Source organism: Amphiprion ocellaris, chromosome 12, assembly GCF_022539595.1.
Source record: "Amphiprion ocellaris isolate individual 3 ecotype Okinawa chromosome 12, ASM2253959v1, whole genome shotgun sequence".
Classification (NCBI taxonomy): domain Eukaryota; kingdom Metazoa; phylum Chordata; class Actinopteri; family Pomacentridae; genus Amphiprion; species Amphiprion ocellaris.
In genome coordinates this window covers 531,815-547,398 of record NC_072777.1, presented here as the reverse complement: position 1 = coordinate 547,398, position 15,584 = coordinate 531,815, and the positions used below count along the sequence as shown (strand labels likewise).

Genomic DNA, 15,584 nt, shown 5'->3' with positions numbered 1-15,584 from the left:
CCACAGACTCTGTTTCCATGATCTAAACCTGCAGCTGATCCTGAGGCTGGTTTTCCTCCTCAGACGTGAACACATGTTAAAGTTATTATTATTACTAAATGTTAAAGTGTTTTTCGTCGGTCAGAACAGAATCTCTTCACCTGGAAGAGCCTCTCTGGTTTACGTCATTCAGGAGCAGCTTCCGGTTTCCTTTTTGGGGCATCTGGCTTCTCCATTTACTGTCCCAGAAACAGAACAGGCCGATAAGGAGGAACCTCAGCCTGTTGTTCTGATCCCAGACTAGATGAACACAGGGAGCATGTGGAGACCATGATGGTGGTTGTTTCTAGACTTTATGTCCAGGTTGTCCTCCACCTTCTGGTGACAGTTTAAGGTGTTAGTTTCTGATGGTGATGAATCAGGAACACCTTAAAGGAATTTTGTTAGTGCTAGGTTCTTTTTGACTCAATGATGAACTGATTTTATTTTAGTGTTTGTAGTTCAAACACGATTTGTTCAGAACTCCAGGATTCATTCATTAACTAGAGAAGCCTTCAGAGAGCATTCCTCCTCCAAGGCTGTTCAGTCCTCCTCCAAGGCCGTTCAGTCCTCCTCCAAGGCTTCTCAGTTCTTCTCCAAGGCTGCTCAGTTCTCCTCCAAGGCTGTTCAGTCCTGCTCCAAGGCTTCTCAGTTCTCCTCCAAGGCTTCTCAGTCCTCCTCCAAGGCTTCTCAGTCCTCCTCCAAGGCTGTTCAGTCCTCCTCCAAGGCTTCTCAGTCCTCCTCCAAGGCTTCTCAGTCCTCCTCCAAGGCTTCTCAGTCCTCCTCCAAGGCTGCTCATTCCCCCATATTGTCAGAAATGCAGCAGTTATTTATTAGTTATTGATGATCAGAAATCACGACACCATAGAATGTTTCCATTTAATATAAATGTACCTACAAACACAACTACAAAGAGACGAAAAACTACCCTAAAGACACACAAAACTACCACAGAGAGACACCATATGTGTCAGTTTGCTGTTTCATTTTTAGTGTTTTTTGACAACATTTTGACATTTTCATTAAGTTCTCAGTAATTTTAGACGTTTTTTAAGTCAATTTAGATCAGTGGTTCTCAAACTTTTTCTGTCAGGCCCCCTTCGGAGGACAAAAACTTCTGCCCCCTTCTCCCCAAATAGCTTTGTATATACACAAAGTATATGTGTGTCTGTGTGTGTGTGTGTGTGTGTGTGTGTGTGTGTGTGTGTGTGTGTGTGTGTGTGTGTGTGTATATATATATATATATGAAATATTTCATTGTTTTTCAAGCTAAAGATCAGAGGTGTGAACCAGACCAATAGAACCACAGCATAATAACCTCTAAATAACCACAGCTCCTAATGGTTCCTTTGGTTTAGTTTTAAAAAGTACATTCAGAAAATGTTCACATTTAAGGAATTATCTTTTTACTCAACATCATGAACAACCGGACATTTTTGAAGAAAATAAATTCAGTTTCATCAACATTCAGCCTCAGTTGATCATTTCCACATTACAACTTCTAGAACTCTCTCCTTCTTCATGAGGTTGTGGTTCCTCAGAGCTGCAGGACTTTAGAACCACAGAGAAGAAAAATAATTCACAAACAGTCCAGGTTTAATAGAAGCTGATGTTCTGCTGAGTTTAACAGATGAGGTTTGTTTTTTCTTCTTCCTGATCTTTAGTTGGAAGCTGACTCTAGAGCCGGTTTCTGGTTGGATCTTTTAGATGAGGTTAGTTTTTATTTCTGGTTGGATCCTTTAGGAGGAGTTTAGTTTTTATTATTGGAGTGTCGGTTAGAAACCTGAGCAGGCATCAGATCAGTGGAACGTGTCCGACCTGTTGGTTCACCTGTTTCTGGAAACTCAACACCTTCTACCTGAGAGACACTCCGACCGTCGTCACGCAACGCAAACACGCAACGCACACGCGTGTTTCTGTCAGAGGAAACCTGAGTTCTGAGATCCGTTAAACTTCTGAAATGTTTGTGGTTCTGTGTGGGATTGGGGTCCAGTCTAGACGGTTACCTGGAGACGGTTACCTGGAGATGGTTATCTGCAGACAGGTAACGACTGTTTGCATGTTTCAGACTGAAGCTGCTGCAGGTTAAAGCTGCTGATAGATTTAGAGCTGCTAAGCTGGTTATAGAGGCTGGAAGGTCACTGCCACTCTGGTTCTCTCACAGAACATCTAGGTAGAGCGTTCACATAGAACCGTTCTGGTTCTCTCACAGAACCTCTAAGTAGAACGTTCACATAGAACCTCTACATAGAACCTTCACATAGAACCTCTACATAGAACCGTTCTGGTTCTGTCATAGAACCTCTAGGTTGAACCTTCACATAGTACTGTTCAGGTTCTGTCTAGTTCCTCCAGCGTTCTGAAACATTCCCTCAGCGTTCTGGCAGCATTCTCCCTCTCCTCTCCCTGGGAGCCTCCAGTGTTTCTGAAATGTTCCTCCAGCATTCCCCCCAGCGTTCCCCCTCTCTCTCCCAAGGAGCCTCCTCCTCCTCAGGTTATTGATGTTCTGCTGGTTCTGCCAGCTCAGGATTGATGTTCTTTGTTTGAGGTTTGAGGCTCCAGCAGTGGAGCTGAGGAACCAGCAGTAACCCACATTTAATTGGCGCCTCCATCCATCAGCTGCAGCCTGCAGGCCTCACTTTAGATTTATACAGAACCACTTAGAACGGCCTGGAACTGTAATAAAACCTCCAGTTCAGCCCAACAGAACCAGGAGCAGATGAACCCGCTGGAGGACGACCAGCTGCAGGTCCACAGATAGAACCTATAGAACCTGACAACAGAACGTTGTGAACACGTTGGGTTCTGGAGGTTTTACGTCTCTTCAGCTGGTTTCACTTTGTGGTGATTTTGAATCTTGTGTTGGTTTCATGTTTTTGTGTTGATTTTGCATCTTTCGTGTTCATTTAACGTCTGTCATGTCTGGTTGTGTTTCTGTTTCTATATTTAGTGTGTCTGTAGTTCTTTCTGTCTTTATTTTGTGGTTCTTTGTGGTTTTTAGCATCTCTGCTGCTGTTTGAGTTCATTTCTTTTATATTTTAGATAGATAGTTTATTAATCCCGTTCTGCATCTCATTCTTTAGTTCCCGGTCTCTGTTCTCTAACCGGACCTCTCAGTCTTTAGTCGGTTCCAGAAGTTCCTGTGTTTGTCAGTGAATCTGGTTCTGCTGGTTCTGATGACTTTAGAACTAGTGGTGGGACGCAATTTTAAAAAATTAATCTAATTAATTACAGGCTTTGTAATTAATTAATCGCAATTAATTGCAGTTTTGTAAATAGCAATATTTGACACAGTAAGTGAAGTTTTTCAATTCAAATAAAATTGTGGTTGACAGTTGAATCAATGAATAGACATATACATGTTTATAATTTAAAATTTATTTTAAAAAAGGAAAATGGGACATATAGAAAAAAGTGGTTTTGATGACTTAAAGCCTGAATTTAGTTGTTTTTTCCACTGCATGGCACATGAAATCAGCATAAGTAGTTCAAGGAGCTTCAGAAAGTTGAAAATCCAGAGATTCATTCTGTTTCCATCATTTCTGGGTCTGATAAATGCTGTCATTTTGATGGTTCTTTTTTATAGGAATATTAATTTTTATTAATGTAATTTTTTATAAACAAAAAGTTTATAATGAAGTTATTAAAAGAGATATTTTTGTTGTTTAGGTTATTCCTCCTCCAAGGAGGCAGAGCCTCGACGGAGTAAAAACTTAAACCACAAAAATGTTTCATTTCTATTTATCTGCATTTTTCATCTGTCTGCTACATTCACAGATTACTGCAAATCTAAGTGCAATTATAGCGATTTTATTCAACATTTTAAGACTTTCTGTAAACTCAAGCACTGTCTAGAAAAGTGGTCTATTATGGGATGGCTACACCGTTAGCCGTTAGCATGACTCGTAGCTAACGTTAGCTCTGGTGCTAACAGCAACATGTTTTACATTGAGGTGATACCGTCGGCTTGAAGTGACGCAGTGATCAGAAAACTCTTTGTTGTACAATTTGCACACAACCAGGCTTTTATCCAAGCTGCCATCAGGAAGATTTTTAAAAGGAAACTTTCTGTTCAACAAGCTCAATCTCGTCTTCCTTCACTGTTCGCCAGAGCCTGACTTCACTCAGTGCTTCCTGTGCTTCTTCTTCATGGCTACAAACAGACTTTAGGTTCATTACCGCCACCTACTGGGCTGGAGTGTTCATCAGAGTTACCAGAAATGAGGGAACTGAGGAGGGTGCAAATAATTGCGTTAGTATTTTAACGCGTTATTTTTGCTGTAATTAATTAATTGAAATTAACACGTTAAAGTCCCAGCCCTAGTGAGAACACCAGAACCCTCTCTGTGGGACCGGCAGGTTAAACTTGATGTTCTTTGCTCTTCATTTTGCCGGTTCTTCCTGGTGGGATCAGTTCAGATCAGTTATTTTAGTGTTCTACTGGTGTTCTTGGTTGGGTTCGTCAGACCTGCAGGACTTCAGAAGCAATAAATATGACAGCGTTATCAGAGGAAGAGGAAGCAGCTGCAGAACAGAACCGCTCAGACAGGTCGCCCTGCTCAGGACCCGTTTATTTTCCTTTACTGTTTCATCCTAAAGCAAGAACCACAAAAATACACACACAGACACACACTACAGACACACACACACTACAGACACACACGCTACAGACACACAAACACACACTACAGACACAGACACACACTACAGACACACTACAGACACATACGCTACAGACACACAAACACACACTACAGACACACTACACACACTACAGACACACACTACAGACACACGCTACAGACACAGACTACAGACACATACGCTACAGACACACAAACACACACTACAGACACACTACACACACTACAGACACACACTACAGACACACATGCTACCGACACACACTACAGACACACACGCTACAGACACACACTACAGACATAGGCTACAGACACACGAACACACTACAGACACACTACACACACTACAGACACACACTACAGACACATACGCTACAGACACACAAACACACACTATAGACACCTACCTGACCAAACCTCTGAGTTCTTTGGTTCTTGTGTAGAACCTCTTTAAAACTGTAAATTATTTTAGAACCCCTGACAGTCTTTAAACCTGTTTTTTATTTTATTCTTGTGTGGAACCACTAAGAGTCTCTAAGCCTGTTTTTTATTTCAGAACTTCTGAGAGTCTCTAAGCCTCTTTTTTATTTCAGAACTTCTGAGTCTCCACGCCTCTCTCTGTTGATTAGTTTCTATTAAATAACCTCTGAACACGTTTTAATCATCTGGTTTTTCCTTCTGCTTCCAGGGAAGGACCTCTCGTCTCGCAGTGAAACCGACCTGAACTGTATCTTTGGGAAGAGGAATCGATCCTCCAGAGACCCAGAACAGGTGAGATTTTCACCTGAAGCTCTGCAGCTTTAAGCAGCATTTAAATAAAAACAGGAATGTTTTAAAATGGTCCATCGGAAAGGGTTGGAAGAAATCATCAGAATGACTCCATTTATCAGCCAGAAACTACAGAAACAGATCAGATCTAGAGTTTTCAGACAGTCCCTGAATGCATCATCGATGACTCGCTGTTCTGTCTGAAACATGAACCAAATCTGAGCTGAAACTCTGATTGTTAATAAAAATCACTTCAGTTAACACAATCATTTAAAATTTTTCAAGAATAAACACAGCTTGAACCAGAACCGTCCTCCTCCTTGTTCTGGTTCTCCAGGACAGACTCAGCTGCGACCAGAACATCCAGAGAGTTTCAGGCTGAACTGCAGGCAGTGTTTCCTCAGAGAGGCTGAGAGGAAAACCAATAAATAAATGCAGCAGAACCAGAGAACAGAGGAGCAGGTAGTTGGAGATCCATTCAGCATGGTGGAATATCTTCTAGTAGTTGGAGATCCGTTCAGCATGGTGGAACATCTTCTAGTAGTTGGAGATCCGTTCAGCATGGTGGAACATCTTCTAGTAGTTGGAGATCCGTTCAGCATGGTGGAACATCTTCTAGTAGTTGGAGATCCATTCAGCATGGTGGAACATCTTTTAGTTGTTGGAGATCCATTCAGCATGGTGGAACATCTTTCAGTTGTTGGAGATCCATTCAGCATGGTGGAACATCTTCTAGTAGTTGGAGATCCATTCAGCATGGTGGAACATCTTCTAGTAGTTGGAGATCCATTCAGCATGGTGGAACATCTTCTAGTAGTTGGAGATCCATTCAGCATGGTGGAACATCTTCTAGTAGTTGGAGATCCATTCAGCATGGTGGAACATCTTCTAGTAGTTGGAGATCCATTCAGCATGGTGGAACATCTTCTAGTAGTTGGAGATCCATTCAGCATGGTGGAACATCTTCTAGTAGTTGGAGATCCATTCAGCATGGTGGAACATCTTTTAGTTGTTGGAGATCCATTCAGCATGGTGGAACATCTTTTAGTTGTTGGAGATCCATTCAGCATGGTGGAACATCTTCTAGTAGTTGGAGATCCATTCAGCATGGTGGAACATCTTCTAGTAGTTGGAGATCCATTCAGCATGGTGGAACATCTTCTAGTAGTTGGAGATCCATTCAGCATGGTGGAACATCTTCTAGTAGTTGGAGATCCATTCAGCATGGTGGAACATCTTCTAGTAGTTGGAGATCCATTCAGCATGGTGGAACATCTTCTAGTTGTTGGAGATCCATTCAGCATGGTGGAACATCTTCTAGTAGTTGGAGATCCATTCAGCATGGTGGAACATCTTTTAGTTGTTGGAGATCCATTCAGCATGGTGGAACATCTTCTAGTAGTTGGAGAGCCGTTCAGCATGGTGGAACATCTTCTAGTAGTTGGAGATCCATTCAGCATGGTGGAACATCTTTCTACTGATGATGAGCAGAGTAGAGAGAATTGTCTGGAAACATGGAGATAGAAAAACATCTACAGGATGAGGAGATGATAGGAGCTTCAGGAGAAACATCTTCCACGACCTCCCGCTGGTTTCTCCTGAAGCTCCTACCATCTCCAGGACCTGGATGACTGAGAACCTCCACAGAAATCTGAGGAGACAACATTAGTTCAGAGGGAATATGGCGGTTCCTGGTTTTATGATCTGATCTGCACTCAGTGTTTTGTTCTGGTCCAGTAGGGGGCATCTCACCTGTAAGGTCTGTCCTGGTGGATCGTCTCTGATTGGTCAGTGGGGGTCATGTGAGCAGCAGCAGCCCGTGGCCTCAGATTAGTGGTGTCACGGTGAGCAGCTTTAACCTGTGATGGTGGCGGAGAGCAGCTAAATCCCGTTAAAGGATTTATTCCTTGTTCAGCCGCTGGCCGGTATTAGAGGAAACCAAGAGCTGAGCAGAAACACCAAGTGATGACGGCAGCAAAACAAAGTTCTTTCTGCTCACTTCAAACATCACTGAAGAAGAAGTGTGAGCACCAAACTAAACCGTCCGTTAGTTCATCAACCTGCTGCTCGCATTTATTCCTGCTGCTCAAATTTTTTCATCTCAGACTCACAGGAGATGAATAAATTCATTTCTGTTAACATCTAAACAGCAGAATGTTCTCCTTTAAGTCAAGAAAAATCCACCAGAACCTCAGAACATCTGGTTCTTCATCTACAGTAACTGCAACTAAAATAACTAAAAACTGTGGAAAATCACCACAAAACAGGTGAAATTGCGACCAAAAACTCAGATTTGGCACAAAAAATTGCAAACTATCCCAAAAAGAGTGAAAATTACCCTGAAATGTTCAAATATGCCATCAAAAACATGGAAAATCACTGCAAAAATGGACAAATTTACCACGAAAAGGGTCAAAACTACCATAAAACAGGTGAAATTCCGGCAAAAACTCAAATTCGGCAGAAAAACATGGAAAATTGCCACAAAAGACACAAAATCTCGACAAAAAGAACCAAAGCTACATTGAAAGGTTCAAATATTCCAGGAAAACCACCCGAAATTACCACAAAAAGGACCAGAATTACTACAAAAAAGGTGAAATTCGCCCCTCCCAAAAAAATCAACCAAATAGGACTAGCGTTCCTTCCTGACCTCCTCAGAACATCTGGTTCTTCATCTCCAGTAACTTTATCAATGATCAGAGTTCTACCTTCATACTGGGAATATTTCCAGAGTTCCAGGTCCTTGAAGTCCATAGAGGAGAACGTCTGTAGGTCTACTCTAGAACTTTCTCCAGGTGTCCGTAGGTCTACTCTAGAACTTTCTACAGTTGTCGGTAGGGCTACTCTAGAACTTTCTCCAGTTGTTGGTAGGTCTACTCTAGAACTTTCTGCAGTTGTAGGTAGGTCTACTCTAGAACTTTCTCCAGGTGTCCGTAGGTCTACTCTAGAACTTTCTACAGTTGTCGGTAGGGCTACTCTAGAACTTTCTCCAGTTGTTGGTAGGTCTACTCTAGAACTTTCTGCAGTTGTCGGTAGGTCTACTCTAGAACTTTCTCCAGGGGACGTTTTCCTTTCCTGCTTCCAATCTTCAGTCTCATTTAGAACATTTCAGGTCCTTGAAGTCCATAGAGGTGGGTCCAGATTTATCACTTTTTAAATGACTTTTTCAGAACTTCATCAGTCCAGCAGATAGAACCATGACATTTAGGAAGAAAAACATCTGAGTTCTGGGAAAAACTGACACCAGATCATTTTAAATCCATCCAGGAGTCTCAGTCTGAAGGTAATCTGGATTTGACCAGTTCTGGATAGTTTTCGAGTCATTTTGGACAAAATTTCAGGTCCTTTTGTACATTTTTTTTTTAATAATTTGGAGAAATATTGAGTAATTTTGGAAGATTTTTGTCATTTTTTTGGGACAAATTGTAAGAATTTTGGGACAATTTAGTGTAATTTTGGACTTCTTTTGTTATTTTGAACAGTTGTGAGCCATTTTTGACAAATATTGAAAAATGTGGGCCAATTTTTTGCCAAATTTTAGCCACATTTCATGTAATTTGACCAATTTCAAATAAAAAAAACACACCTGAGTTCTGGTAAAAACTGACACCAGATCAGGTTGAATCCATCCAGGTGTCTCAGTCTGAACACTGGATCTGCAGAACTTTAAAATGAACACAGTGAGTTAAAAAGAGACAGAAACTTTTTTTTTTTTTTTTTAAACTCTCTGTGGTTTATTCTGATTGCATGTTTAGAGTATCTGTTTGAAATCAGCCAGTTTCCGAATGAAGCTCTACAGGGTCAGATGGGTTCTGGTTCTGCAGGTAGATAAAGTCTGACAGAACGTTGCTGTGCTTCATTAAGGCTGGATCAGTGGGTTTGATAGATCAGGTTCCTGCTGACCCAGAACTCATCCAGCAGGACAATGACATGTAGCTGTGGACTGTGAACAGCCTCTTCTGGCTGCTTCTGTTTATCTCCAGCATTTGGCTTGAAGGAATTGGCATCTTCAGGATCCATAAATTGCAGAGAAAAGCTTCTGTATTCCCTGCAGGTGCTGAGCCATAACATCACAATGGCAGCGCTCCCCAGCTGATTAACACTGGAAATGTGAGCAATACGCGGCGTAATTTCCTCCCTAATCGTTTGGTTATGGCTTGTTATTCCTCCGCCAGCAGGGACACATCGACCAGATCGAAAACACACCATCACAATGGCTTCCCTGGAGGTCTGAGCTTCTGTAGGAGAGCTGATGGACCAATCAGGCTGCAGGCAGTCTGCCGAGAACCTGAACCCTGATCTGTACCGACACAGTAGAACCTCAGAGCTGCAGAACCCACAAACATGAATAGAATTCCCTCAGAAACTTCTGATTATCTCCAGTAACTTTATTAATGATCAAAGTTCTACCTTCATACTGGGGATATTTCCAGGTTTATCACTTTTTAATGGACTTTTCCATCATTTCTGAGCCCCAGAACTTCATCAGTCCAGCAGATAGAACCATGACATTTAGGAGGAGAAACACATCTGAGTTCTGGGAAAAACTGACACCAAACTAAGAAAGATCAAATTACCACATAAAGACACAAAATTCAACCAAAAAGATGCAGAAATACAAGAAAAACATCCAAAATCACAAAAATAAACAAAATCACCACAAAGAAATCACAACAAAAACACAATCACAAAAAAAAGTCAAAATTATCACAAAAACTCATCAAAAAGATGCTAAACCACCACAAAAATATGAAAAATCACAACAAAAAGACACAAAATTACCAAAAGAACAACTTCTATCTTCAGTATTATGGGATGTATCCGAGTGTGATCATCAGTATTATGGGATGTCTCCTAGTGTGAACAGTTTAGAGTCCTAGAAACAATCACTGGTTCCTGGAAGTGTTTCTAGTTTCTGATAGTTCACCAGAGAAAACTTTAAAAAGCTCATTCTGGGTGAACTTTAATGTTGGTAGGAGGTTGGTCAGATCTATCAGAGACCATGGAAGAAGAACCCAGGATCATCTGGAGACACCATTCACTCTGTGGAACTGGATAAAATGATGATGAATGTGTCTAAAATGAGTTAACAAAATGTTCAGTTTGGCTCACATTTGTCCAAATGACCCAAAAAAAAACAAAACAAAAATGTACCAAAATGATGAACATAATGACTTGAAATGTATCTAAAATCACTCACAAATGACCCAAAATGAGGAACCCATTGTCAAAATCACAAAATATAACTCACAAATTGTCCAAAATGATTTCAAATATGTTCGAAATTGCACAAAATGCCTGGTAGGAGGTTGGTCAGATCTATCAGAGATCATGGAAGAATCATTTATTATCATCAGACATGATTTTTAAAAAAGTGTTTAACCTTATTTAGACTGAATTGAACGTTGATTTGAGATGATTCCATGATAACAAAGATTTGATCATAATGAGACTAAATAAGTCAAACCTAAGTTGTGATTGCACTTCTGGTTGAAGTTCTGGTTGTAGTTCTGGTTAAAGTTCTGGTTGTAGTTCTGGTTGTAGTTCTGGTTGTAGTTCTGGTTAAAGTTCTGGTTGGAGTTCTGGTTTAGAGTTGTGGTTTAGACTTACTTGCTGAGGTGAAACCAGGAGATGTGGATCCTGCTGCCTCCTCCCTCATGAATCTTCCAGAATTTGACCCTCCACCCACTGCTGCTACTTTCCTTCCTCAGCCGTGATGCGTTTCCTGTTCACCTCTTATCGCTGCTCACACACACACACACACACACACACACACACACACACACACACTGACCCACATGCTGCTGATCAAAGCAGCTCAGATGTTTTGGGACAAACATGAGATCATGGTTCCAGAACATGTGAACAGATTTATCCAGGTAGTTTTTAATGTTCACATGGACTCTAAGTTCACGTTCTGACCTGTTTCAGGTGAAATCCCTCGTTAGAGTTACCATTCAGGACCTGAAAACTTCTCCTTTTTTTTTTACATGTAATTCATGTCTAATTGTTATTTCACTAACTCTAAAAATCCTCCAGCAGTTTCTGGATGTTTTCTGTCTCATTTTAACTCACTAAGGTTTATTTCTAACCTAAAGTCCTGCAGCTCTGTGGAAATAAAACATGTTAAAGTGGAGATGTGGATCCCTGGTACTTGTGTTGATAGAGGTCTATGAATTATTATGCCGCAGCAGTTGGTGAAAAGTCGACCAAAAGCTGTATTTTAGTAGAAATATGGATCCAGAATCAACTTTATCCACCATGTTTGTCCCCAAACAAGGAATCAGACTCATGAGTCTAATCTGTCACTGAACAGTAACCAGAAAAAAAATCAAGTAAAAGTATGAAAACCAAGGTAAAAGTTGAGGAGAGAGCATTAAAATAAGAGTGTATAAACAGTATACGTATATACTCTGGTCAAATCATTAAGGAAGCACTTGACCATCACAGTCCAACATGAATCCAGCTGAACTTCTGGGATGTGGATCTGTCCGGTTAGGGAGTGAATCCCTCCTCTAATAATTCAGATTTCCACTGACCAGTCACTGGTCTACAGCGTTTGATTTATGGAGAACAAAATGACCTGAGAGTGAAGTGTTCCCTTCAATGTTTGGAGCAGTTTAGCAACACTCACAGGTACCAAAACTGCTTCATGATTTCCCACTTTATTCCATTTTAAAGGACCAATAATTAAACTATCGTCAATTATTCTGATCTGATGAAACTCTTCTGTCTGTTCTCATTTCATGGATGGTAGTTATATTTAGATGCTGAACCATTAAAATTGATCCATAGGACACACTGAGGGACATCAGAAAGTTTAAGGAAGACGAGATGCACTGAGCTCGTTGGAGGAAAGTTTTCTTAGATAAAAGCCTGGTTGTTTTCTGATCACCTCAATGGAAAACATGTTGCTGTTAGCACCAAAGCTAACATTAGCAACAACAATCCTGGTACCGGCTAACAGTGGAGCCATCCCATAATAGACAACTTTAGAAGACATTGAAAGTGCTTGAGTTTACAAAAAGTCTTAAAATGTTGAATATAATCGCTGTAATGTCACTTTGAGTTTGCAGTAATCTGATGAAAAATGCAGATAAATAGAAACGAAACAAACATTTAGTTGTTTAAGTTTACGTATATGAATATTCATCATTCAGTCTCAACCAAAAGTTATTAGAACTGAAAAACTTTGCTTTTTGTGCTAGATATTTGGTAGAAATGTGATGAATTGTGATGAATTCCTCCCAAAGCCTCTAATTAATTCGAGAAATGTTTTTAATTGTGTCCCATCGCCAGTAAAAATTCTAGAAAATTTGGATCTGAAAACATGAAATCCTCCAGATTGAGCAACTTTAACTAATAATATCAACTTAAACTAATATAGAACAACTTTAACTGTCTGTAATCTAAATCTGACCTTCTCCCCATGACAATATAAACCCAAAGATCAGAGAGAATCCTCAGAACTGATGCTGGCGTTTGCTTTCATGTACTGCTGCTCTGTCGGTGTCACTTCCCCTCATATCAGTAAACCTTCATCACTCCTGTGTTCTAATGCTACATTGTGTTAGCTAATGGTGTTGAAAGGCTCATTGCTGATTAAAAAACCCTTGTGCAGTTATGTTAGCACATGGATAAAAGTGGGAGCTTTACTGGAAAACATGGAAAACGGTAGATTCTTAGTAAAGTTGAGGGCTGCAACTTTACTAAGAATCTACAGTCTACTAGCGTTTTCTAAATAAAGTCATTGAAGGGCACAAGAGCGTCCCTGAAAAACATCCAAACGTTCTTGAGGTATTTCAGTTAGTTTTCATGGAAAACATGGAAGTGTCTGGATGACCCCAGACTTTAGAACGGTAGATGTTTTTGACCCAAACTGAGTGGATTCTGCTGCAGAATCTCGTTAAATAAATCAGTTTCTAAAAGAGGAGTTTACTCTGTGGTCCACCTGAGCAGAGAACACCTGTCCATCTCTAGGCTGCTCAGTGATCCATCACCTCCCCCATCCTCCCCTCCACCTCCACACAATTACTCAGCTGATGACAAACGACGGCGGCAGTAAGTGAAGCTTTGGCAGGCTGTGTTCAGGGCTTATCGGAGGGCGAGCAGCGCCCCCGGCCGTTCCCCCCCCCCGGCCTCCTCGGGGGTTTCGTTAGGAGCAGCGTTGAGGCCGGACCGTTGATTTATCTCCCGGCCCTCGGCCCGGCACTCAGGCAGCTCAAAGAGCCGACGAGGCTCGGAGCGGCGGCGAATCCAAAGCAGCATTAGCTGAAATAAAGCATTCTGCCGCCCAGTGAAAAATGTCCTCTGATTGGCTAATTAATCAGTCAAAGGGGAGCGACGCGGCAGCGACTTGAGGGACCTGAGCGGGCGACCGCAGAGGGCCTGCTGATAAATAGACTCCCCGCCGATTCATACATCAACAAAACTTAGTCATTTTTTAAAGCCGCCAGCTCACATGAAAGGTGGAAACAAGCCACAGCTTTATTTCTGCTGCTCTGAAAGACGACGAGCTTCAGAGAAACACTGCAGACAGCCGGTTTTATTAACACGGAGGTTTAATCCAGAACATGAGAATTACTCTCATAAAACCACACATTCATCACTGTCAGCTTCATTCAGCACAATCATTTCATTTTAGAATAACTGACTGCATTTAAACTCCTCATGTGTTTCATGAAACATGAAAGTTTCAGGAGGATTCTAACTCACTAAAATCCATTTATTCATGAGGGTCTCAGTGATTTATGAACTCTGGAAAAATGTGTGTTACAGACTTTGCACAATGAGAATTAACTTAAGGATTTATTCACAACGTCATTAAAGGCATAACTGCAAGATTTAAAATCATCTGATTTACTGATTCAGATCAACCTTTAGGTTACAAACAATGTTTACATGGTTGACATCAGAATGCTGCGTCAACTGAATATGTTTAAATGACAAGGTTCCAGTTTATAGATTATAAATGTTGATGTGGACTCATTGGTAGGAACCAGACCTGGAGTTCATAGAGGTCTAGGTGTTCATAGAGGTCTAGATGTCCATAGAGGTCTAGATGTTCATAGAGGTCTAGGTGTTCATAGAGGTCTAGATGTTCATAGAGGTCTAGGTGTTCATAGAGGTCTAGGTGTTCATAGAGGTCAAGGTGTTCATAGAGTTCTAGATGTTCATAGAGGTCTAGAAGTTCATAGAGGTCTAGATGTTCATAGAGGTCTAGGTGTTCATAGAGGTCTAGGTGTTCATAGAGGTCTAGGTGTTCATAGAGGTCTAGATGTCCATAGAGGTCTAGATGTTCATAGAGGTCTAGGTGTTCATAGAGGTCAAGGTGTTCATAGAGTTCTAGATGTTCATAGAGGTCTAGAAGTTCATAGAGGTCTAGATGTTCATAGAGGTCTCGGTGTTCATAGAGGTCTAGGTGTTCATAGAGGTCTAGATGTCCATAGAGGCCTAGATGTTCATAGAGGTCTAGGTGTTCATAGAGGTCTAGATGTTCATAGAGGTCTAGATGTTCATAGAGGTCTAGGTGTTCATAGAGGTCTAGGTGTTCATAGAGGTCAAGGTGTTCATAGAGTTCTAGATGTTCATAGAGGTCTAGAAGTTCATAGAGGTCTAGATGTTCATAGAGGTCTAGGTGTTCATAGAGGTCTAGGTGTTCATAGAGGTCTAGATGTTCATAGAGGTCCAGGTGTTCATAGAGGTCTAGATGATCATAGAGGTCTAGGTGTTCATAGAGGTCTAGATGTTCATAGAGGTCCAGGTGTTCATAGAGGTCTAGATGTTCATAGAGGTCTAGGTGTTCATAGAGGTCTAGGTGTTCATAGAGGTCCAGGTGTTCATAGACATCTAGGTGTTCTTAGAGGTCTAGATGTTGGTGTTAAACTTTAACACATCAGATTCTACTGATGTTAGAGCCTCAAGAGTTGATGAGATCAAAGACTGTATTTTACTAGAAATATGGATCCTTCCATGGATATACACTTACAGGAACTTTATGGAGACACTAGACCAACCTGGATTGGAGATTTTACACAGTTTTCCGTTCTCAAGGAGCAATAATTATTCATTATTGCCATTTTGTGACAAATATTGAGTCAATTTGGACAAGTTTCAAGTTATTTTGGTCAAATTTAAGGATTTTGGACATGT

General features: G+C 41.0%; 1 protein-coding gene across 2 annotated transcripts in view; it reads left to right on the top strand.

The window, feature by feature from the left end:
* Window positions 1-15,584, top strand: part of pinx1 (PIN2 (TERF1) interacting telomerase inhibitor 1) — a 43,802-nt gene that overhangs the window by 17,093 nt on the left and 11,125 nt on the right. For both annotated transcript variants that reach the window (XM_055015961.1, XM_055015960.1), the window contains one exon: window positions 5,350-5,432. In XM_055015961.1, the coding sequence (XP_054871936.1) occupies window positions 5,350-5,432 (83 nt within the window). The remainder of the gene's footprint in view (window positions 1-5,349; window positions 5,433-15,584) is intronic.